The sequence below is a fragment of the Alosa pseudoharengus genome, unplaced genomic scaffold, assembly GCF_046254945.1.
Source record: "Alosa pseudoharengus isolate Yale_2024_CS ecotype anadromous, Long Island Sound unplaced genomic scaffold, YU_APseudo_1.1 YU_APseudo_1.1_scf_17, whole genome shotgun sequence".
In the NCBI taxonomy this organism is placed as follows: domain Eukaryota; kingdom Metazoa; phylum Chordata; class Actinopteri; order Clupeiformes; family Clupeidae; genus Alosa; species Alosa pseudoharengus.
The window spans coordinates 12,523,140-12,548,139 of record NW_027468640.1 but is presented as its reverse complement, the minus strand read 5'-3'; the positions used below and the strand labels follow the sequence as shown (position 1 = coordinate 12,548,139).

The following is a 25,000-nucleotide window of genomic DNA, read 5'->3' as shown; positions in this document are numbered from 1 at the left end:
CGCGTTCATGCTACTCTTCAAAGACTCCATCCGTCTGTTTGCCGCCTACAACGAGGGAGTCATCAACCTGCTGGGTAAGACCTGCACTAAGTGCCCAGAAGACTGCGTCCACTCGCTGACACTACCCTCCCCTATCATTACATGTGCACTTTGTTCCATTCCAGCGTAGATTATGGCTTGTAGCCTCCGATGAGCATCACTGCCAATAGTTAAAGCATATGCAATAGAGATAGATGGTGAAGATTTTTCCTGTGATGCATTGTATATAGGGCAAGCTGATTTGCAGCACATTTCATAGACAGGGGCAATTCAGTGTACATTACATGGATAAAAGCAAAGGACAGCAAAAAACATAAAAGAACAGACAATAACTTGAAATTATAATAGAAGTGATGCATTGTTGAAAACCAATGCAGGTCTCTTTTCTAGCCACAATTAAAAAAAAAAAATGTCATAGAGCTTGGGTCATTCATGGCGTTTAGCGTTTACTTTCTAATGTGTAAGTATGGGTAGTGGAAAGTTTCTGTAGATAGTGCTCGACTAACGTGGAACAATCCTGACTGCCGCTAGTCTTTATCCAATTGTAGTACCGAACGCTGCCCAATAGAGTTTGTGACCTCCATTGGCCTTTTGTTGGCTGCAAACCAACAGTATTTGCACCGTGGTCATTAGCTGTACCATGCACCATTGCTTACTTGCATTCAGGCTTACTGCTGCCCGACATAAGTGGACACGTCCTGCCTGCACACCCACTCTTGCACTTCTGCTTTCCTGATAATTGTATTTAGCAGTAAGGCTTTTTTTGTCATCTAAACTAGTCTTCTTTCTGTTTATGTTGTTGCATTCTGTTATATATAAGGAGGCGGAAGGAAGTGCCTCTTAGCAATACGTCACTGATGTGGGTGTTTGGTAATGTAACTGGTGCAGTCAGGCGATGGTTTATCTGTGCATGTCATGGTTTTACTTCTCTGGGATATTCGGAAAGAAAGGTCACACTTTATTTTAAGAAGCTTTAGTTTTAGTATACTTCTCTAAACCAGTGAGCACCTCATTTATGCATATGTTTTTTACAGTGAATTTACATGGTAGTGATTATCAACTTTAATCCAAATTACTAGACAAAAAGTGTGTTTAGTAACATATGGCTTATATTCTGAGTGTTGTACACTGATCGATTAATATGCAGAAAATAAAGATGAAAATAAAATGATTAATTCTTCCTTAATTCACTTAAAACAGAAAGAGGGGAAACAATTTATGACACAAGCTGTGTGTGTGTGGTGCACTCAAACTGTTTCTGCTGAGTTGGTGCAGTAACTGTCCTTGACGGTTCTAAAATCACTGCACTTTTTTATTTCCCATTTCCCATGTCAAATGCAGCAAGTAAAGCTTTTTTTTTTTTTTTTAAAGGGAAAATGCCTCTTTCATCATGTGACCTCCCTCCCTCTCTCCCTCCCTCCCTCCCTCTCTCCCTCTTTCCTTTTTTGGCTTCTCAGAGAAATATTTTGACATGAAGAAAAACCAGTGCAAAGACGCCCTGGACATTTACAAGAAGTTCCTCTACAGAATGACCAAGCTCTCCGAGTTTCTCAAAGTGGCTGAGGTATATTTGATCATTTTATCTCTGTCGCTCACTAATATTATTATATTATTATTTTTATTTGCATTATTTCAACACGTACGTGATGGAGCTCTACCCAAATCAGCAGTTTGGCAGGCATTTTTTTTTTCTCTTTACATTTAATGCACCATTTTATGACCCGAGTAATTTGGCTGGGCTTGTTGTCACTCTCCCTTTTAAACTCGACTATTACAGGAACAAAATCACTATGTCTCCAGGCCATTTAAAACGGTTCTTGGATATTCCATATCTCACAAACACCTCTCCCATATGTTTTCCCACATGTTTATGGCTGCGTACCATAGTAACGTCAACACAAAAACACACACACACGCACACAACCAGAACTCTCACCCTGTGGTGCTCTGAGCTATGGGTCTTTTGGGTCAGCTCTGAACCCATTTAGCATTTGAAGGCTCTGGGTTAAGTCACTTCAGCCAGGGACTCATCAGACAGCTTTAATAGCGTGTCTTCAAGAAAATAGCTGGGGGGTTCATACAAGAGACTGCATCAAAAGCAGCCAGGCATGCAACTTCTGTGAATATCTCTCTTCCTCTGGTCAGCGTCCAGACTGAAACAATCAATGGAGAGCCTTTCGATCTCAGAAGCCCTTGTCCACTCCTGCCAGTGGTGATGTGCAAACAGGGTGATCTAAAAACTATAAAGCGCACACACACACACACACACCCCCAAAGTGGGTCTTAGTGACTTCTGTTCAATGAGAAAGGCAAGTGCAGGCTGGTGCAGTTTCAGATCTGTAAGAAGTTAGACAAAAAAGGCATTTCATGGAATGGTGTTCCTCTTTTAAAAGAAAAAAAAAAACGCCTACACACAGCTAGACCAGACAGCTCTAGGTTTTCTGAGCTTATGAATAGGCGTCAGAGGAGCATAGTCGAAGCAATCCCCAGCAGGACTGCCATCGAGGGCTCTGTTGTGAGACGACAAATGGGGCCGCACTCTGAGGCGATCCTGCATGCCCAGTGGCCCTGTCTAATCTTTCACTTGAAGGGCTTTACCCCACCCCCATCACCACCACCACCACCATCTCCATCCTTATTCTATTTACATGGAAGAACCCATGTCCCTTGAAAAGACCCCCACCTCCTCAGGGAGATGAGCTTCAGATTTTAAACCATCCATTTATGAAACATTTCCGCCCACCCCCTTCCTCCTATCATTTCTGTTTCTCTCTCTTTCTTTCTTTCTTTCTTTCTTTCTTTCTTTCTTTTTTCTTTCCTTCACTCTCTCTTTATCTCTCCTTTCCCCACCCCCCACCCCACCCCTCTCTCGGTGTGTCCCAGTCGAGTTCTGATCTGGGAGCATGTGTGTATGTGCGCAGTAAGCTCCTCAAAGGGGCTCTAAGCCTTGGCAGTCCCGTGGGGTCTTCTGCAGTGGATTCGCAGTCTCTCCCCTTAAAATAAACCACGATGGAGAGAGAAACCCTGTCTGATGCGCTGCCGAGGAGCTCTGTTCCCCCACAGCACTCTACTCTCTTTGGTCCCTCTGTCTATCTGTCTCTCCCCTCCTTTCCTTTCCTTTCCTTCCATCTCTCTCTCTCTCTCACACACACTCTCTCTTTCTCTCTCCATAGCTCTGTCTCTCTCTCCCTCTCTCTTTCTCTCTCACACTCTCTTTCTCCCTCTATCTTTCTCTCTTTCAGTAATCAATCTGTCTGTCTCCCTTCCATCCTTCCATCTCTCTCTCTCTCTCTCTCTCTCTCTCTCTCTCTCCCTCCCTCCGCTGGATATGACAGTTATAGATAGCCCACATGCCCCCCCCCCCCCCCCTCACCTCTTCAGATCTCAAGAGTTCCCACAGTGATTTGCTGTCTTATTCCCCCCCTCTTTATCACCTGCATTTATTTTGCTAGCCTTTATTTCAATTTTTTTCTGGTACAGACAGGTTGGAATTGTTGTCAGGTAGACTTGTTATACTCTTAGAAAGTTGTGCAAGGTAAAAAATAAACAAATGGAAAAGTAATAAGAAGGAAAGTTGTTTATTTGTTTGTTTGTTTGTTTGTTTGTTTGTTTGTTTATTTATTTTAGTTTCGCTGGGCAAAAGCTGACCTCATTTGACTGTCATGGAATTTAAATGTTTAGTTTGTTTGTTTCATTTCCTTTGTGTGTGTTGAAGTGCTTTTAACTGTTGAGTCCACAGTAATTTCACCTGTCTGAGACACCATTGACTTCATGGTCTTGTGTGTTTCTGTGCATCTGTATGGGCATGTCAGAGCCCCCCCTGCTTCAGTTCAGTTGTGCTTTCATTTCACAGTCACTGCATGAAGTAATGATCCTTTATTTTTTTTATGTTTCTTCTTGTTTTATGTTCGTTCTTGTCTCCCCCTTCCTCCTCCTCCTCCTCCTCCTCCTCCTCCTCCTCCTCCTCCTCTTTTGTTTGTCATGTTCTTTTGTTTTGGATGTTTTTTTTTGTTTTTTTTTGTATCGTTTTGTTTGGATTTGTGACACAGCAAGTTGGGATTGATCAGGGAGACATCCCAGATCTGACTCAGGTCAGTGTGCATCTCATTGCCAATCCTCCTCTCCTCTCCTCTCCTCTCCTCTCCTCTCCTCTCCTCTCATTCCTTTCCTTTTCTATCCTTTCTTCTTTTTCCCCTTTGTGACTTCACCCCTGGGTCATTCCTGTCCATACCACTGACTTCACTCTCCTCCAGTTGTGTTGTCCTTTTACTGTGTGTGTGTGTGTGTGTCTTTGACTTTCCCTCCTGACTGCCTCTCCTTCTGACCTTTGACCTGTAATCTCTCTCGAGTGACTCAAATGTCCTTGTCTGTCCTCATTCCCTCCTAAATGTCTAAATGTGTGTGGCTCATGTTTGTATTTTGTTGTTATTAATTATTATTATTTGTTTTGTCTTATTTTGTATGACAATTTTGATAGGTGTTAAGATAAGAAGGGATTTAATATGGTGATTGGTTTAAACCAGGGTTCCCCAAACTGTTGTCTTACTGAGGGCCAGGTAATTCTTGCTGGTCTTTTGGGAGGGCTGGAGTATGTCAATAACAGTACATTTTACTACCAACCACTGCAATGCACCTTAGTGTAATATTAATGCGTTACATCTAATGTAACCCATATTAAAAGATATAGGTTGATAACTAGCTAATGGTAATTGTTTCAAAATCTGCATGCATCAACAACAATACAAGGTCATTCTTATGATAAACTAACATACCGGTAAATTCACAGAGCACATAATGAAATACGCTGCAGTGTTACATCATTTAGGCTAACTTAACTGAGGAACAATCTCTGTTTAGCTGTCAAGTTTACATGGAATCAAGCTCCATTACTTCACTGTGGTTACTGACAAAATCGAAGCATAGGTCATGTTAAGATGCATTGAATTCACTAGGCATATGTTGTGTGCCGTCGCTGAAGTGCTTGTTTACCTTTCCATCATTTCCAGTGTAAACTCTGAACAACGCCAAGTTACCAAAAAGGACATCTGCATTGTTGAGAAATACTAGAGGGGGGCACTGTGGCGCAACTGTCTACAGAGCCTGTACCAAATTTGGGTCCAAGTGCCCATGGGGACCTGGGTTTATTTCCCCAACACACTCCTACTCGATTCATGCCAGTCTCTTCACGGTCTTATCCAAAAAATGCCCCCCTCCCCCCAAAAAAAAAATAAAATATATAAGTAAATAAATACTATAACGAATGAATGGGAAAAGATTACACTTAACTATGAGCCACGTTCTGTTCCTCTGTACGTCAGAAACTGTACATGACATACTCCACTTTGGGAGCCACCCAGGATGTGGGGGTTGGCCATAGTTTTGGGGACCCCTAGTTTAAGCAGTAGGAGATACATATGCTGCGTTAATGCAGCAGCCTTGCCTTTCCGTATTTATTGATATGTGTCTTTGTTATTTCTCTGATGTGGTGTGGTGTCTGAAGTGGTATTTTGTCTGGGCGGCTAGCGAAACAGGAATGCTTAGCGTTTGTGTCGGTAGTAACGGAGCTCTCGTTGTTCTTGTTGCAGACCACTAAAGGACCATACCTTGTAGGTGGTGGGTTATATACTGCTTGTGTTTCTGGCCTGTACTGTAGTCTTTTGCTGCCACAAACCTAGTTTGTGTCCCGTCCACCGTGGGCGTTGTCATGTCAACCGCCCCTTGTTATGGCTAACCCGTATATGGCCTGTGTTTTTTTTTTTTTTTTGTTCCTTTCTTTTCAAACCCAAGTTTGAACGCATGTTGCCTTTGCTAATGCTCTTGCTTTGAGATCAAGCTTGCTTGAATGATTTTAATGAAACTGAATAAACAAAAGCACCTCTGCGAAGGCTTTGTTTTTTGGAATGACGGCAAGAAGCAGCAAAGGAAAGACAAGTCTGTCTCGTTTTTTTCTCTCGTTTTCCTTGTGGTTATATTCTCTTTCCCTGTTACCCTCTCGGATGAGCCCTTCTCCTCTCTCGCCCTGGCGTCAAATACGTTTTTTGTTTTTACTTAGTCCCATATTCATGCACCAGCTCTTCCCGATTTTGGCTTCTCTGTGCATTTATCTTTTTTGAATTACTACAGTGCAAGATTTTTGCAGAGGTGTCTGCTGGACTTTATCCAGGCACTGTGGCCAGTATTGGCAGAACATGTAGTTGGAAAAAGGGGCAAAGAAAACAGGAAAAAAATAATCCTTCCATTTTCTTGAACTGTAACAAGTAAAAAAAAAAGAGCTGATTGTAAAAAGTGGCGCTCAATTGCCAAGTCCTTTACAAGGGAAGTCACTGCTTAAATGCTTACTGTATTGGCTTTGCCCCCAAGTGGCACTTTAAACGGCAGAACCTTAGAAATCTGCGTCGTCGTTCCCTCTTCTAAGCACACAAAGGCTCTAACACACATGCACACTTAACAAAAAGGAGGTCAATTGCGCATGCCTTTGTAGTGATTTATACATTTTACTTATTTATTTATATTTTGTCTTGTGGATTGTGGATATACTAACCCGACTCCTTGAGCCGATGTGGTCATCAAACTAAGTTCTGGCATCTGTGAGCCTGCCTGCACAGAGTTACTGGCATCCCCGTGCCTGACCGCAGTGGTTCTGAGTGTGTGTGTGTGAGTGTGTGTGTGTGTTGGCCAGGGAGAGCTGGGCCATCAACAGAGTGCATGTTTCTCAAAACTTCCCCTCCTCTTCCTCCTCCTCTTCTCCTCTCTTTTCGTCCGTCGTCCTCCTCGGCTAACCCAGCCTCTTCTCTTCTGTTGCTTTCTTTCCGTTCCCCCGAAAAAGCTTGTTAATATGACATCTATATGTGTGTGTTTTTAAATGTATGAATGTTTCATGGTTCATGGCCTTGATGTTCTGGGTGTGTGCTGTGAGTGTTGAAATGTCTGTTGGAAGTGTGTGTGTCTGTGTGTGGTGTGTCTGTGTGTGGTGTGTCTGTGTGTGGTGTGTCTGTGTGTGGTGTGTCTGTGTGTGGTGTGTCTGTGTGTGGTGTGTCTGTGTCTGTGTGTGTGTGTGTGTGTGTGTGTGTGTGTGTGTGTGTGTGTGTGTGTGTGTGTGTGTGTGTGTGTGTGTGTGTGTCTCTGTGTGTGTGTGTGTGTGTGTGTGTGTGTGTGTGTGTATGTCTTATTCTCTCTGTGTAAGCTTGTCTACTACTGAATGTGAGTGACTGTAAGTGTGAGCAATTGAGATGGTTGTGTATGGATGTTGTGTGTTCTGTGAGTGACTGTATCTGTGTCTGTGTGTGTGTGTGTTTGTTTGTGTGTGTGTTTGTGTGACTATAATCTGTGTGTGGATGTGACTATCTGTTTGTGCGTGTGTGTGTGTGTGAATGTGACTGTATCTGTGTGTGTGTGTGCGTGTGCGTGTGTCTGTGTGTGCGCGCAGACCTAGTTTGTCTCTGACCCCCGGCCCTGCGTACCCTCCCTGTGCCCCCCCCCCCTTCCCTCCCCTCAGGCTCCCAGCAGTCTCCTGGAAGCTCTGGAGCAGCACCTGGCCTCTCTGGAGGGCAAGAAGACCAAGGACTTCTCCGCGGACACCAGGTACACCTGCCACAGGCCGCAGCACACTGGCCCGCTTCCAGCAGCCTCTCGCTGGCCTGCCTCTCCTAAGACCCAGACACTCCCAGAGCAAGCTGGGGAGTTCGCTACAGTTGCTCTGTGTGGTCTAACTCTCTGCTTTCCTCTCTTGTCTCCTGTCCTCAATTGCTTTTTCTGCTACTCCTGCTTTCTCTGTCTGCGGCTGTTGCTGGTCTCTCGTCTGTTGCTGGTCTCATGCACTGCCTACTTTCTGTTTTGGATTTCCTCTTTCACTTGCTCACTATCTGTGGCTTTTCTCTTCCTCCCTCTCCTTCATCTCATTCCCTCTTTTATTTCTCTGTTTTCACTCCACAACAAATTTCTTCCCCCCCCCCCCCACACACACACACACACACACACACACACACACACACACACACACACACACACACCTACATGTCCCCCTCCCTACCTACATGTCCCCCTCCCTCTCTTGCTTTCACTCTTGTATCTGTTGCTTTTCTTTTCTCCCTCTCCTTTATTTTATTCTCTCTTTTATGTCATCCTCCCTTTTGTCTCATCTCTATTTTGTGCGGTTCTCACTCTTCATCCACCCACCCCATCTCCCTCCATCTCCCTCTCCGGCAGGGCCAACACTCTGTCCAGCGCTGTGTCGTCCCTCTCCAATACGGGCATGTCCTTCAGCCGCATGGATGAGAAGGAGAAGCAGCAGGCCCTGGAGGAGGAACAGGCCCGTCTGCAGGCACTAAAGGTGAGCCTCAGCGTACAGCTTGTTAACTGTGAAGCCTTTGAACAAGTTCTTTTGTTTTATCATTTCTGTGCATTTTCTGTGCAAGGTGATGACGGAGGTAGGTTAACCTCTGTGTAAGCAAAATATCACCTTTGATTTATTGACATGATTGTTGTTAAGGTCCAATTTAGTAACGTAACCAAAATGAGGTTTTTTTTTTGGTGGGTGTCAGCTTTCTCTGTTACCTGAATTGGGCATCCAGCTGCAACAAAATGTTCAGAAATTGGGTATATCAGAGCACCAACTTTCCCGTTATAATGGCGTTTGGGTCATTCCGTGTCAATTCACCCAGTGGCTGGCAGGTCACCCTCTCCAAAAAATCTGAAAAAAATCACAGGTGTTTGTAGACCAAACCTATGCATACATCTTAAATAGTATATCTGTATCACTAATGGTTCCAAAACTACAGCCCTTTGAAGTTTCAAGTCATTTTAAGCATCATGGTGAACAATCCTTTTTGTTCAACTTCCAACGTTATTGTCTCTTTTGGTATTTCACACACATTAGTGAAACTATGTGAATAGAAGTACATTTTCCTGTTGAATTAAACAATCCAATCAAATCAGGTGTATCTTGTGTAATTCCCCCTCTGCAAAGCTCTGAAAATGGCTATAAATTCATTATGTGAAAAAACATCACCACCTTTGAGGGCTTGTCATTCAAAAAGTATGTGAGACAAATTCATCAGATTTTTTTCCCACTCATGTATGGATTATAAGGTCATGTCCATGCATTAACTTTGGTTGTTAACATTATCATATTGTCAGAGCATTTTTATTAAATTGGGCTTGATTTTCAAAAAGCCCGTTTTCATCTTCTCATTTCACCACGTGGACAGTTAACAGGATTTTTTTTAAATTTTACCATATATCATTCTGTATGTGAGGATCACCTGCCCAAAATTGTTGCTTGTTGCTGAGTTTCTTCATTGAGATAAGATTTTTTACAAATATTGTCTATAAATCCACTGAATTTGTACTTTATCTGCAGTACCACTTTGCACCACATGTGGTGCTCTTTTAATACAATGGAAGTCAATGGAAGAGTAAGAGAGTCACTTGTTTGCTGCACATATCCAATCTAAACACACAGTTTATGGTTCATAGTTGAATTGGTCCAAATAATTATTGCAACATGAACAACATACTACTTATACATAAATCTTATTTAGAGAAAATAAACTGATCAAGTAAATTATACACACATAAGACCGACTGGTCATCATACATGCAGCAAGAGGATTTAGCATAATTACCATCTTTGTAATAAGTTTTCTACACCAGCTTCAACCTATCAGTGCCTATGTGAGCACTTTAATAATTTTTAGCCAGCTGGTTAGGCAAAGTCTATATTCATCGTCATATGCTTGGGATGCAGTCCTCTGTGATACATAGACAAAGAGCATCAAGATGGAGATCAGTGCTTTAACAAACAATCAAACAATGGGTTTCTAAAATTCAGTTCATCAAGGTATTTCACTTGATGAAGATGACCATGTGTGTTTCCATCACAAGTATTCATAACAAGGTTTGAGGACTCGTGGATCCAAGAGGCATTTGTAAAAAGATGATAAATCTTTAGTATTGATTTTTCTGCATCTGACAATGCACTGAATTTTAGAAACCCCTTTTTACTTGAACCATATGAACCATAAACTGTGTGTTTAGATTGGATATGTGCAGCAAACAAGTGACTCTCTTACTCTTCCATTGACTTCCATTGTATTAAAAGAGCACCACATGTGGTGCAAAGTGGTACTGCAGATCCAGTACAAATTCAGTGGATTTATAGACAATATTTAAAAAAAATCTTATCTCAATGAAGAAACTCAGCAACAAGCCCAAATTTTGGGCAGATGATCCTCACATACAGAATGATATATGGTAAAATTAAAAAAAAATCCTGTTAACTGTCCACGTGGTGAAATGAGAAGATGAAAACAGGCTTTTTGAAAATCAAGCCCAATTTAAAAAAAATGCTCTGAAAATATGAAAATGATAACAACCAAAGTTAATGCATGGACAGGACCTTATAATACATATATGTGTAGGAAAAAAATCTGATGAATTTGTGTCACATACTTTTTGAATGAGAAGCCCTCAAAGGTGATGATGTATTTTCACATTATGAATTTATAGCCATTTTCAGAGCTTTGCAGAGGGGAAAGTATACAAGATACGTCTGATCCGATTGGATTTTTTAATTCAACAGGAAAATGTACTTCTATTCACATAGTTTCACTAATGTGTGTGAAATACCAAAAGAGCCAATAATGCTGGAAGTTGGACAAAAAGGATTGTTCACCACAATGCTTAAAATGACTTGGTTTCAAAGGGCTGTAGTTTTGCAACGATTAGTTATACAGATATACTATTTAAGATCTATGCATGGATTTGGTCTACAAACACATGTGATTTTTTTCTGATTTTTTCGGAGAGGGTCACCTACCAAATTGCACTGAAATTGGGTGATTTCACACGGAATGACCCGTTTGTTAAACCACTCTTTTTCTAGCTTGTTAGTTTGCCAAAAACGTTAAGCAAATGATTGGCATGTGCTGTAAATGTAATTGTGTTTCTTTTTTGACTTGAGTGGTAACACATTTCTATTGATTTCACAAACGTTTTCCGATCTAGGGCTCCACGATTTGGGGAAAATATATAATTGCAATTTTTCTGACCGATATTGCGATTGTGATTTGCAATATTTTTGAATGTCAATGAATTGATTTAGTTCAATATTGCTCTTTAATTTGTACCACGCCTGATTGGTGAGCACGGCCGGTGCACAAGAAGCACAGCTCCCCCGACCTACTGTGCAGCTCACCAATCAGAATTTCTGTGCCATTCACGCACTACGCACACCCACCAACCAGAAGTGGCATAGTCAATGATATTAATTATTATTATTACTTAAATGAATATAAAAGTTGGAAATGTGAAAAAAAGAACTGTGCACGATTATTTGTAGCCCTAGCGATTAGGTAATTGCGTTGGTTCATATTGCAATTATAATAATTGTGCAGCACTAACAGGGCTCGAAATTAACGATGTCCCGACATCCCGGGGACCATAAAAAATGCTTCCGGGACACAATAGAATGATGTCTGGGACAACTCTGGGACAGTAGAAAAAATGGCAAAGCAAATTTCAAAATCGGTACTTTTTTCCTAAACTGTTCACATGGGAATCTAAACGTATCTTTCTCCTCTGAATAAAATGATACAAAATGTGACCTGCCGTAACGGGCAGCTGGCAAAAGCAGCGTTAGCCAGCTGATCTTTAAAGAAGCAGTTTTGTACACACAGCCTTACAATACTGTTTACTGCTTTTCGAATCACTGTACAATGTCATTTTTGGTACAAATACAGTATAAGATACCCTAATGGGATGGGTGCTTGCGTTTTCATTAGGAATCCGCCTTCTTAAAAATAAGGCACTGGCGGTAATGGGTAATTTTTCCGTTAACTTTACCTAACTAGCAGGCAGGTAGGCCTGGAAATGGCATTTGTTTTCATGACATTGTGAACATTTTTGACTGATAGTGTAGGCCTAAGGTTACACTGGTGTTCTAAAAAAAACGAGATGACCGTCCTCTCGCTGTGTGTTTTCTGTTAGTGACAGATGAAACGTCACCAATACCATGCTGAGCAAAATACTGCAACTGCGATTTGACAAAACGATAGTGTTGCAAGGTAGCCTAACTATGAAAACAGTTATTTAAGTTAGCATTTGACATTTCGCTGTGGCAGTTCTAAGCTATAGGCTATTCTTGAGAAAATAAACAAATACCAGAGAATAGCCTATCAGACAGCTTCGTGGTAATTTCCCACACTACTGGTTTTACAACCGACTGACAATGAGAACGTCTAGTGCAACCTCTGAAAATGAGTTGTTTGAAACAGCAGTCAGCAGATGATTAATGTTAATAAAATGGTGTTTAATAAATGAAGTGTTCAGAACTTGCATGGTGGACCAGAATTAATTAATTAAGTAATTTAAGTTACTGATTATTATCCTGTTTATTATGTAGACATCTAAAACACTGCCACGTCTTGACTGACAGAGTTGTGACAGCACGTTATAAAAGAGCAAATTTTTTGAAACCGTCTGTATTAATTTCCTTGTCCTTTTGCCTGTTATTCACTTCCTCTCAATGGGTTTATTTTCCTTAGTTCCCGGTGTCACATGGTGTCATTTTTTTAAGGAGGAAGTAAGTCGGCTAGGAATGAACACTTGTGTTGACGTAGTTGATAGTCTTATAAAAAAATAAAAAAAATTGTGGTCATTCTAAAATTAGTATCGGTGTGAATAGAGGTTGTGATTCTATGGCAATTATTTGTGCAGCCTTAACCACAGCCCACCACTCCCCTTAAACAAAGAAATAATCTGCCTTTCATTAATGATGCTCAGGCTTTAGGCTAAGTGGTAGATAGTGAAAGCTGCATATTATTACAGTACTGTTTGTACTGTATGTCACTCTTGCATGGCAACTATATGGATATCCTGTAAGGTGTTTTTCCTAAATGTGCCAATAGAGCAGTATCCATTGTAATTCGACACCCTCAAGCCATTACCTGTTACAGAAGAAGGATATCTTTATAGATAAAGGTATGCTTACTATGTTTAGTCCTATAATCTCACAGTAACCTGCTTACCAACGCATTTTATCTTCAGGTTGTTGAATCTCAATTGAGCATTTGCACAACCAACTTGGCACCATCATTTCATAATGTGTTAATTAGGTATCTAAAGTAATCTAAAGAGGCGTGTCCCGAGCCGTGCTGGCGTGACTGAGCTGAGGAGAGATGAGTTTGTGGATTAGAACCCTCATTAGTGGTGGATTCCACACACTCCAGAGCTGCCAGAGGAATTCAGATTAAATATGACCACTGATTTATTGATGCGAGACCTCAAAAAGCCCAAAGAATTGCACAAGCGCAGGCAGCTCATCGTTCCCATGGCGATCGCCCCAATCAACTACACTGCCTCCCCCCAAAATGCGCTGTAGTCTCTCACCGTAGGAAATGGCTCTTCCCTCAGCTGTCTGGGGTCCCCTGAGACGTACCTTGAACTTGATAAAGTGTAAACCTCTCCACAACAACAGCACATTACATTTATGTAGAGTTTTATTCAGATACCCAAAGAGCTTTACAGTGGAGGGGGGAATCCGTCACTTCATCTACCACTAATATGTAGCACCCAACTGAGTGAAATCTGACTTGAATCTGAGCACACCGACATGAAAAAATCTTGCATCCCCAGTACTGTAGTTAGTGAATGATAAATGCATGTGGCTAAGGTCTGTATGTGCTGGTGTAATGCTATATATTCTGATCTTGGTTGACTGCGGGTTATGTGCTTAACACCAAAGCCTTGACTGTATTCCACAGTAATAGATCAGTGGTAATGCCATATGTTTGGAAATAACTGGATGGCCTAATTTTAATTCCCTGTTATTTATTTATTTCGATGCAGTGCAGTAGCTGTGGTACAGTGCGTACCTTTTGTATTCACGCCGCTTGAGGAGCAGAAATTACAATGCTCATGTTTTTCGCTTAATTAAGCTGCATAAATCTGATAAAATGGAAATATCAAGGCCACCGCCAGTGGGAGATTCCTCTCCGCCATCTCCAAAGGCCAACCATACTTATTTCAGCGCCAAGAGTTGGGAGAGCAATGAGCAATGTAGCTGCTTTCCCCCCAACCACAATCATTTTTTACCACAGCGGGGCAAAAATAATGAACGTTCCTCTAATATGATGATGAATTATAGTCCCTTTCCTCTTGCTCAAAATTAAGCTAATCGTTTGCTAATCCTGATTAGCCATGCTGTGTGGGCATAAACTGAGTAGTTGGCTCAACATGGTGAGATAGCTCATGGAAAACTTACACACTCTCTCTCTCTCTCTCTCTCTCTCTCTCTCTCTCTCTGGCCCTCTCACACGTTCACACACACACACACACACAAAATTGAAATACAGTCTGTATCTTTGCCAACTAAATCTTGGAAACTAAATCTGTAGATAATGCCATCACTATACATAATGTCTATTTTACTTTAAGTTTTAGTAAGGATTTGCAATAAATCGGTAATGAGTAGAATAAGGTTTCCGCGTTTAGGGGAAAACTCTCAGTCAAGATCTCATGTCTCCACACTTAAGATTGGCTTTATACGTGCTCAACCTCCCAGAATGCATTGCTTGTGTTTAACTCCAGTACTCTTCACCTGCTCTCCTGGGCCAGTCACGGCTGAACTTCCACTGCTCTCTAACATCAATGAACTCCATAGCCAGTTTCTCTGTGATCTGCCTGGAAAAAAAAAAAAGAGAGAGAGCTGGGTTTCCCCTTGAGAGGGACTTAGTTCTCAGGGCTCGTAGCCAGCATTGCTGGTGCAGCGTCACAGAGAACACTGTGTCCTGACTCCCAAACAGCACAGGTGCTGAATTTAGCCTGGGTTCTGAGAGCGCCTCCGTCTCGTCTGGTCAATGATTGCCCACAGGCAGCGAGGGAGAGGATAGGAGAAACGACTGCACTCTCGGTCGGGGGTCTGTTGGCAGGGTTGTCATCCATATTGGATAGGACTCTGAAGAGACACGTGCTACGCTGACGTCAGTGTCTGGCCTGTACTCCTCCACTCACTCACTCACTCTCTCTCTCTCTCGGCTGCTCTGACTTGGTGCCTCGACTTCTTCACCGTCTCTTTTTGTTTATTTCTCCATCTTTCTCCTTCCCTTATTGTCTCTCTGGGAGTATCTCAAGTAACTTCACCGGTCCCAAACAATACAATCTTTTTCCCACTCTTTATGTCTCCATCGCTTTCACACACACTCTCTCTCTCTCTCTCTCTCTCTCTCTCTCTCTCTCTCTCTCTTTCTTTCATTCACTTCCTCGTACAACACACATGCACCCTTGAGTGTCCTGTAGTGCACTCCAGGGGTGTGCAAACCTGACTGCAGTGTCAAACCAGGGCAGCGCAGGACTGCATGAATGACTTCAGAGGAGTGCTGATTCAGTCCACAAACGCATCACACACACACACACACACACACACACACACACACACACACATATATATATATATATATATATATATATATATATATATATATATATATATATATATATATATATATATATATATATATATATATATACATACATACACACACACACACACTCTTGCACTCACTCACCTTGGTCTACATGCTGCGCTAGACACCAGCTGTTTCCCTCTGGTGCTCTGCTATGGTGTTCAATCACACAGACAGCCCCCCCCCCCCCCCATTTAAGCTTAGAAACTGAGCCTGTGAGCTTAATTGTCAATGTTCTTTGTTCTTTTTACTCTTTCTCTTTTATTCTATTTACCTTAATTGTTTGCTCATGATTATTGTGGCTCTGCGACAGCAACGTCATGAAATGGTATGAAAAGTATTCGGTACGATTGACACACCCCGTTATTGCAACAGCTACTTAAGCATTTGTGCAAACACTGTGATTGTGATTTATAAGACCCTAGATGGTCTTGGGGGCTAGCAGTCATTCAGAAGTAATTGATTGCTGAAAAAGCTCCATTGAGCAATCAGATTGAACAAGTGCTTGAGCAATCAGGATTGCACAGAGTAGTGTTATTTTAATCATGGTGTGTAACGCAAGCCCATAGTTGCCATAGACCTAATCAGCAGGTCCGGCCATATTAGACACTTTGTTTGATGGAATGACTAGGGATTATATCGGCGGGCTGGGCATCAATCACTTGCACTGTGTTGTTGGACCTCTTACAGCTAGCTAGGCATCATAAATAATTATGGTAATACTTTAAAAAAAAAAAAAACACCTAGAGGGGGAGACTATTGTGTCCTGTGTACACAAGTCTGTTTCTTTAGCTCCCGAATGACTGAATGATATTTAAATATATTCCAGGCCAGCCAGGAATTGACTACATAATGGTTACCAAAAACTGTGGAAGTCAATCAATAATTCCTTTCCTCTAGCAGAGTCTATGCAAGTAGATGGACGGATGGATGGACGGATTAAATTAGATCGTCATAGCAGCCAGACACATGTAAAGTGTCTTTTCCCGCAATTACTGTCAGCAGAGGTGAAATTATGGCACGCGCGTGATCGCTGAGCAATTCAGAGACTCTCCCTTCATATGGCACTGGCAATAACAAGCTTGTAATCACAACATTACCATATGCTCCTGCAAGAAAGAAATAGTGCACTGTTTCTTATATCATCGCAGCAAGACAGCTATGCGCATGTAAGCAAACTCAACAGGCTATGAAAAGCAGTTTTTACAGGCTAGGCAATAGAATATGTCTGCAATAAACTGCCAACTGGGGTTACCAATCTCTTTTGTACTGCCTACCCTGTACCAGAGTTGGCTGCTCACAAGGGGTACAGTAAGGTGATTTGAATGTAATTAGCATTTTTGCTTTTCCTTTAATACACAATGAGTTGTTTTTCGATAGCATTCGTTATGAATCTAGCCAGCACTGCAGTGTGTCCAAATGCATGACCAATGTTTTTAAAAGTACTGAGACTGACAAAATCGGGTATCAGGGTATTGCGACACTTTCTGGAATCTGTGCACTGTGCAATGCTATTCCTAACTTGTATTTTGCCATGTTGCAGAATTAAACAAGTAGGCGTCACATGATTGCTCATTCATTTTAGCAGTATCCCTTGTGCGCTTTTTCTTCACTCCTTTTGGTAGTCGCCCTGTTGCATTGCTTAGTGTTGGCATAAAAGCAAATAATCTTGACCTGTTTTCGCCTAGTTGGCGATGGAACGATCTCGTCTCTTTGAATCACCAACCTTCATTGTAGCTGTTTGCTTTGCCCCTCTCCTGTGTCGGCCATGTGACCACGGGGCTAAGGGCTTATAACTCGTCCACGTGCCCAGACTGCTGCCCCTGTGGTCAACAGCTGGTACTGTTACATTTACATTTATTCCCCGTTTTTTCCAAAGCGACTTACAGCAGTGGAATAACATTTAAGCTATTAACATTTAAGCATTTTAACATTTAAACTGGTAAAACTACAGAGTTATAGCTACAGCGTTAGAATAATGTTTAAACTACAGTGCAGTGGAGACTATAGCTAGGAATTACCACTGAATCTGTCAATACTAGTACTAGAGGATAGGAGTGCCTACGTATAGTACTAATTCTAGAGGAGGAGGAAGAGAGGGAAGTGCAGAGAAAGGAGGGAGGAGGTGGAAGAGTGTGGTACCGTGCCATGCAACACTGGGCTGGGCCTTGCCATGCACCCAGAGCACTTCTAGAGAACAAGAGCACTATGAGTTATGTAAACACTGTTCGTCTGTCTTGCATTTATCAAAGGCAGGCAGGGTTCGCTCAAATGAGTCAGTTTTGCTCACGGCGTCTAGGTCATGGGGTCTTGGCCAGGCGGCATTTGAAATTGAATGTTCTCCGTGTCTGCATTGTAGGGTACTTTTTCAACGGAAATGTTCTGTAAATTGACTCTCAAATGGGAATGTGTAGGTGGGAAGGCCAATGCTGACCTTTACGGACTCCTTAACAAATGTAATGGGAATGCTTGAATTGCAATTTTATTCGTAAATGGCCATATACTACACCCATACAGAGATATTTTTCTTACGAAATCACCGTGTTGGACTTTATTTTTCTTTTACTCGGCGTTCAGGCCTTTGGTTCAGGTTTTTGGAAAGCACTGTGAACCCGTAAGCAAGGGAGAGATGGAGTACTCCAGGTTGCACTCTCTCTCTCTCTCTCTCTCTCTCTCTCTCTCTCTCTCTCTCTCTCTCTCTCTCTCTCTCCCTCTCTCCCTCTCTCTCCCTCCAGGTCACAGGATGGCATGTTTTTGGCAAATCGGACCTAAGCCCTAGGGGTAAAAAAGTTAATAACTACAGAAAGTATGTGTTGACCCCCACCTCACCTTCTGCAGCTTTTGACAGATTGGTCTGCCATGGTTGACGGTGTTAATTTAGAGACCAATGAGGCGTCTCGGATAAGGTCTGCGCAGTTCGTTGCAAACCTGTTGACCTGTCGTCCCCTTCTCTCCCGTCCTGTCCTAGCAGGATCAGAGGCTCAAGGAGATCGGCATGCAGACACCCTCCGCCTCTCCGACCATGCAGCCCATGAGCAGTGCCAACAACCACAACTCCAGCATGGACCCGTTTGCTAACCCTGCCAACCCCCCCTCCACCAACAGGTACATCCCCCCCCCCTCTCCCTACTACCATCCTCCCCAAGCACTTGGACACTTAACTAGTCTAGTGTCTAGTCTTAACTACTCCAAATCCATGAGCAACAGTGAATTAATGTTAATTTTTTTATTCTGTCTTTCATTTTAAATACAAGGCTACTCAGATGTACTCAATGACATTTTACACTAACGTTTTACCGATCCTATATGTATGTCATGCTATATAACTTGTATTTATCTCCCTAAACAAGCACAGTGTGGTTTGTGTGCCTACTCATACCTGATAAGTACTGTACATGTTAAATGGGAAGAAGTGTGGTAGTGGTTTACTATGAGCTTTGAGTCTTATCATTTCACCAGCAGGGCTTTTCAATGGATATACTTTTCCACATGTATTCTCACACTCTTTCTCTCATCTCCTTTCTTCTTTTTTCCCCCTCTGTTTTTTTATATTTAAACCAGACTTCCTGTAGACTGCTGTCAGTTAAACAAACAGTGTAATAATGCGAGGGCGCAAGCTAAACTGCAGGTGGTAGATCACCTGGGAGTGTAATTGGGCACTCTTGTGCTGTTGTCTTGTGTTTGCTCCATTAAGTCAGAGTCTGTTTGCCCTGGAGTCCAGTTGTTTTTTCCTAGCCATTGATATGCTGCACAAATTTATGCAATGCAATTACACACAAACCGGTGCCACTGTAAGGCACTTTGCACTTCATGTGCTCTGTTGTTCACTCCTTGAATGGACCCTGATCTAAAATTATTTGAAAAGCTACAGGAAATATTTTATGCAGCAGTAGCTTCCTTAGCTTCCTTAGCACGCCTCGGCCAACTTTAAAATCAGATTACGACTGTGATATGGCATGGCCCAGGTTTGTTCCGGAATAAACCGTAATCAGAGCTGTGCATGCCATTTACTTTTACATTCATTTATTAAGCTGACTCTTGTATCCAAATTGAATTACAAATAGACTGAGATTCAAGCTACAGTACAAAATGAAAATGGCAAAACCTTAGCATAGAAATGCAGTCTTAAGTGCTCCCTTACACGATAACCAGAGAATGATTGTACAGAAGTACAGTACAGAACAACCAAGTAAGTGATCAAGTGAACAAGATGGATAGTGTGCGTTTGGTATGTTATGTTCAGACGAGTACATTTATTCATTTAGCTTTCGTTTTGGTCCAAAGCGACTTGCAAAGTGTCTACAGTACATGTGACGGCCATCTGTCTGCTAAAGCCAGGACAGTTTGATTCATAAACGAATCCGGCTTGCGTCCTCGCTTGCCCTTTACTGATCAGAGCAACAGGCCAATCCCTGATAAGAAAGAAGAAGAAAAAAAAAAATGAGAGAAACTTCTGGAAGCCTAATGAGTGTTGATATTAAAAACGGCCAGGAGTGTTGTTATCTGCAGCCCTGGGCCTGCACCTCTATCTGGGGCCTGTAGTGCAGCAGAAGTGCAAGTCACACCTCCTCTTATCTCAACTGCTTACTCTATCCCTCATTCCTGCCCTTCTCTCACACTCACTCCCCTGGTTTTCTGTGCCTCTGCCCCTCCGTTCTCGTCCTCTATCTCTATCTATCTGCCTCTATCTCTAACTATCTTTCCCTTATTTCTCTCTCTCTCTCTCTCTCTCTCTCTCTCTCTCTTGGTACTCTCTTCTCATTTTTACTCTTTCTTTCTTGATCTGTAATTTTTGTTTGTGTTCTAACTCTTTCCTTTATGCCCCCCCCCTCTGTCTCTCTCTCTCTCTCTCTCTCTCCCCCTCCCTCCCTCTCCCTCTCTTAGCATGCCAAACCTCACCAGCGACCTGTTTGACCTCCAGCCGGCCTTCATCCCAGCTGTGCAGAGCACTCCGGCCATCTCCACCGCTAACAGTGCCTGGGGAGGTAAGGGGGCTCGTGCGGCTCGTGCTGGCCCACGCATAGTGCACCCTCGCTGGGCTCCGCACCACCTAGAGACCCCCCTAGTGGCCACCTGGTCCCCTGATATTCACAATGCAGTGTACTGTCACACAATGGCCCACATCACCACACTGCTGATAACACATACGTAGAGGAACCTGTGTGCAATGGGGACTTTAAATGCTGACTACAGTGGTGTGTTTGACATCAGTAGCTGTTCTTTGATGTGTAAAATGGTAGCCGTGCACAAGGTAGTCCTTTTATAATGCTAATAACCCATGGCCATCAGTAGGATGGATTGTTTGTAAGTGTCTAATTTTCTACATTATCTTCCCATTCACACTCAGTCTGTTTCAGCCACTCACTTGTTTATTCATACATTCATTATGTGTGTGTGTACCATCACTGGATCAGCCCCACTCATCATTCATTCATTCATTCATTCATCCATCCATACATTCATGCAGTCTACGGCTGACTGTTCCTGTTCTGTGTTTAGTCTAGCGCACCAACACCAAGCTGGCTGCGTTCCATGGAACCACTGGGAGTGTTTGACATGGTTTAGATGATGAGGCCTCGCGCCCTTCGACCCCAGGGGTCGCATGCCAGTGCCCTGAGTAGCTCTCCGTAGACCTACTGTTTAGCATGCTGGAGAGCTGCCCCACGAAATACTGGTAGAATTCTAGAATGTGACGGGGAAGCAGTCACAATAGAGCCATTGAAAGATGTGACTCTGAACTAAACACATTTAGACATGGCCTTCCTGTATCCTGTGTCACATGGTACTGATATTGAGTAACTGATAATGAGGATACAATTGAATACATGCTCTTAGAACATTGAAATTGGAGACATTTAGTGCACGAAGACAGGAGACGAAGACCAAAGAACAGTGTCATTTTGAGGGCAGGTCTTGATCTAGAAGGTTTTATGATTGGACGTAAGGCCGAAGGAGCTGACTAATAGTGATGGGCAAATGAAGCTTTGGTGAACCACTGAACCACAGCAGTGTGAACCTAGCGACACTAGCTGAAAAGCAAAAAGATGGCCGCCACACATACATTTTTCAACATAAAAGTCCTTAGCAAACCAATATTTTTGGTTACATATACTGGTTTGGGTAAGGACTTTTATGTTGAAAAATCTACATGTGGCAGCCATATTGGATTTTTTCATTAGTGTTGCTAGCTTCCCACTGCTGTGGTTTAGTGGTTCACCAAAGCTTCATTTGCCCATCACTACTGACTAAGACCACAGAGGATCAACCTTGTGTGTTATTTCAGGATCAAGGGAACAGTGGGAGCCTGTAGGATGTTAGGATGCATTTATAATGGGTGACGGAAGGTGATCAATTCTAAATGTGTGTGTGTGTGTGTTTGGTTATCTTGTGTATGTGTGAGGTTTGATATGCTGTGTGCATACTCGTTTTAGGAGACTGCAAATGTGTGTTTGCATGATGTGATTGAATGCCTTGTTTTGTTTTGCTTGATGTGTGTTAGGTACAGTATATAGCTGCATGTGTTTTGTGAGCGTGGGTGATAAATGTATGTATGTATGTGTGTTGTGTGTTCTGTGATTATTAGTGTGTGTGTGTGTGTGTGATTACGTGATTACAAGTGTGTGTGTTTGTGTGATATACTGTGTGTATGTGTCCTCAGGTGTGGAGGGCAGCTCCGTCCCTCAGAATGCTCCCATGAGTGTAGATTTTGACGCCGTGTTCGGAACCAAAGCTGCCAATAACGATGCCAAACCTGCAGCTGGTAAAACAAACGAACACCAACAATAAGTCAATAAGCCAAACCAACCCGTCTGCTCAGAGCCTAAAGGGACAGTTAACCCAGAAAGGCCCAAAACAAAACCACACTCCTCCCTACGCCAGTAAAAGCCTGTACTAGGTTCCCTATCTTTCTGTGCCACACAACATGGCTTGGGCAGCTGAGAATGTTCTATGCTGTACTGTAGGCCTGTATGCTATAAAGTGTATATTCTATACTGTAATGAACTATGCTATTAAAAGTGAATGTTGGCCACCTCCAAAAAAAAAAAAAAAGCACAATCTGCTGGTTTTGTGTGGTGCAGAGCAAAAGGCTGGCTTTGGGAGAATTCTGGCCAGGGGTTGAGTGTGTGTTTTGGGTGAACCGGCCCAGTGGGCTCTGACTAACGGTTCTAACAGTTCTAAAGTGTTCCGTTCCGTTCTCCTTCCTCCCTGTCTGCTCTTTTAATGCTTAAGCGTCTCCCCGTGGTTCTGCTGGCCTAAGCGCACAGCTTCCGCTGTGCTGGTGACGTTCTAGCTTGATTGGCGAAAAAGCTTGTGTGTGTGTGTGTGTGCTACAAAATGGTGATGTTTCTGTGGATCTTCATTTATGCACATCTGCACAGCTGTGTGTGTCTGTCTGTCTGTCTGTCTGTCTGTCTGTCTGAACAAACGTGTATCTCTGGGAATTACTGTCTCAGTGTACCCTCATCTGTGTGTGTGTGTGTGTGTGTGTGTGGCTGAGTATTACATTCATGGCTCACAGTCAACCGCTGTCTTGTCTTCACTCCTCACCAATCTTGTCCACCAGCTTTGGCAGAACATGTTACTGCATCTCCATTCCTTTCCACTGTGTCTGTCATTCTCTCAGTCTTGCCTTTTTCTTCCTTGTTTTTCGCTCTGTTTCGTATCGAGTTCCTATGCCCTCCATCTACGTTTTTTTCTGTCTCTTGAATGCCTTCTCATTTTTTTTTTTTTTTTTTCGTTTTTTTTCCATGGAGGTCTGTTTTTCTCGGTTGCATTGTTGCAGATTCATCACACGCCCCTTTACTTCTGTCCAAAGACCAACAAAAAAAAAAAAAAGATAAAAAAAACACACTGACAGCTTGCTTCCTCCTTCTAACATCTTTCATTCTTTCTCTCCCTCCCCCTCTCACCTCTCTCTATCTATCTCTCTCTCTCTCTCTCTCCTTCTCTCTTTCTTCTCTTCTTCCTGGTGTCCAACTCCTCCCACCCCTACTTGACTGGCCAAACTGGTGAGTGGGCTATTTCTTTTTTCTTCTTTGTGTCCCCCCCCCCCCACCCCTTTTTTCTTTCTTTTTTTCCGTCCTGTTGTCGCTCTGCCTCCTCCTCCTCGCTGCATTTCTGCTGGCAAAGCAGGAAGCTCAACACGGCGAGTGTGGCCTGTGTCAGCACACTGACCAGTAGTAGCAGCGGCCAGCCACACACACACACACACACACACACACACACACACACACACACACACACACACACACACACACACACGTCCTCCGTCCTGTCCATTCCTGTGCCGTTCCATAGCCAGTACCACAGCTGAGCCTAAGAAAATATTATGTCTCCTCCTCCTCCTCCTCCTCCTCCTCCATCATCCTCTTCGGTTTCTCCACGTCATCTTCCCCAGCTGTTGAGGGAGGAAGGTTGTTTTGAGGAGTGCTGGTGATCAGACGTTCACTGCTGTGTTCAGTACAGCTCTGACCTCAGGTGGCCTCCTACACAGAATTGTCCACTTCAGTTGTGAGAAGGGTCCCGTGGAAGGAGAGTGCTTTAGAATTACTAGGTGGAAAAAGCGGGGTGGTATTCTCTAAAAGAAATATCCTGTCCTTTATTTTTAAGAATTTAGAGAGATGTGGAATGTATTGCCGTGTCGGCAGTTCGATGAGACTCCGATTGTGTTGTTGTAAATACGTAAACTTGAGTTGAATATTATCTACTGCTTTAAAGCTACAAATTTGCATTAGAAATAAATACAGTCTATTGTTTAGAAAATATAGGCCTATATCTATTTCAGATAGAAATATGTCACACATATGAAAATCACATGACACTGAATAGTGCTATTTATTCATTCATTCATAAAAAAAAAAAATTTCTGAATGTGCATTTGGCCCTTGTCTGTTTTGAGCTGTTGTTTGACATTGGTTAGGAAACCGCTGTGGCTGTCTGATGTGTGTTTGACCACAGCAGCTGCCTGTGTGTGTGTGTGTGTGCACTCTGAGGCCCTTATCCCATCATTAGTAAGAGATCTACCAGGGTGGAGGCATTTAATGCTCTGTCTTTGGTCTAATGGTCTGTCTTTAGATGGCCGCGCCTCCTCCTCAGCCTGACTGCCATTAGGCGTGTCCGAGTGTGTAGCAGTACCAGGGAACTCAGGGCTGTTGGATCTCTAGATGGGGTTCACACGGCCTCTGCTCTGCGTCACCCCATGTGCTCCTATACTCTTCCTCCACGCATGCAGGCGCAGCATCCCCCCCGGTCCTTGCTTCATCATTCCTCATCACTCGAATCATTCGTTCAGTCTGCTCTCTGTTCACTCTCTCCGAGCCCCCTACTACGTTATTTCCTCCTTCTCCTCGTTCAATCATTCTTTTTTATTTTCCTCCCCCTCTTCACTTCCACCCATATCTTCTCTCCTCACAGTCGTCCATCACTTTCAGTTCTTCTACCCTTCATGTTCTCGCCCATCTTTCATCTCCTCCTTCCCTCCTTCTATCTCTCTCCTTTCT

At 42.9% G+C, this 25,000-nt stretch overlaps 1 protein-coding gene across 11 annotated transcripts in view; it reads left to right on the top strand.

The window, feature by feature from the left end:
* LOC143127264 (phosphatidylinositol-binding clathrin assembly protein) overlaps positions 1 to 25,000 on the top strand; it is a 94,083-nt gene that overhangs the window by 43,578 nt on the left and 25,505 nt on the right. For 6 of the 11 annotated variants that reach the window (XM_076288646.1, XM_076288640.1, XM_076288645.1 and 3 more), the window contains exons 6-14: positions 1 to 74; positions 1,497 to 1,603; positions 4,089 to 4,130; positions 5,625 to 5,645; positions 7,535 to 7,620; positions 8,245 to 8,368; positions 18,469 to 18,605; positions 20,385 to 20,485; positions 22,159 to 22,260. The exon at positions 1 to 74 is cut by the window's left edge and continues 38 nt beyond it. In XM_076288646.1, the coding sequence (XP_076144761.1) occupies positions 1 to 74; positions 1,497 to 1,603; positions 4,089 to 4,130; positions 5,625 to 5,645; positions 7,535 to 7,620; positions 8,245 to 8,368; positions 18,469 to 18,605; positions 20,385 to 20,485; positions 22,159 to 22,260 (794 nt within the window). The remainder of the gene's footprint in view (positions 75 to 1,496; positions 1,604 to 4,088; positions 4,131 to 5,624; positions 5,646 to 7,534; positions 7,621 to 8,244; positions 8,369 to 18,468; positions 18,606 to 20,384; positions 20,486 to 22,158; positions 22,261 to 25,000) is intronic. The other 5 variants (XM_076288648.1, XM_076288639.1, XM_076288649.1 and 2 more) reach the window with 3 other exon arrangements.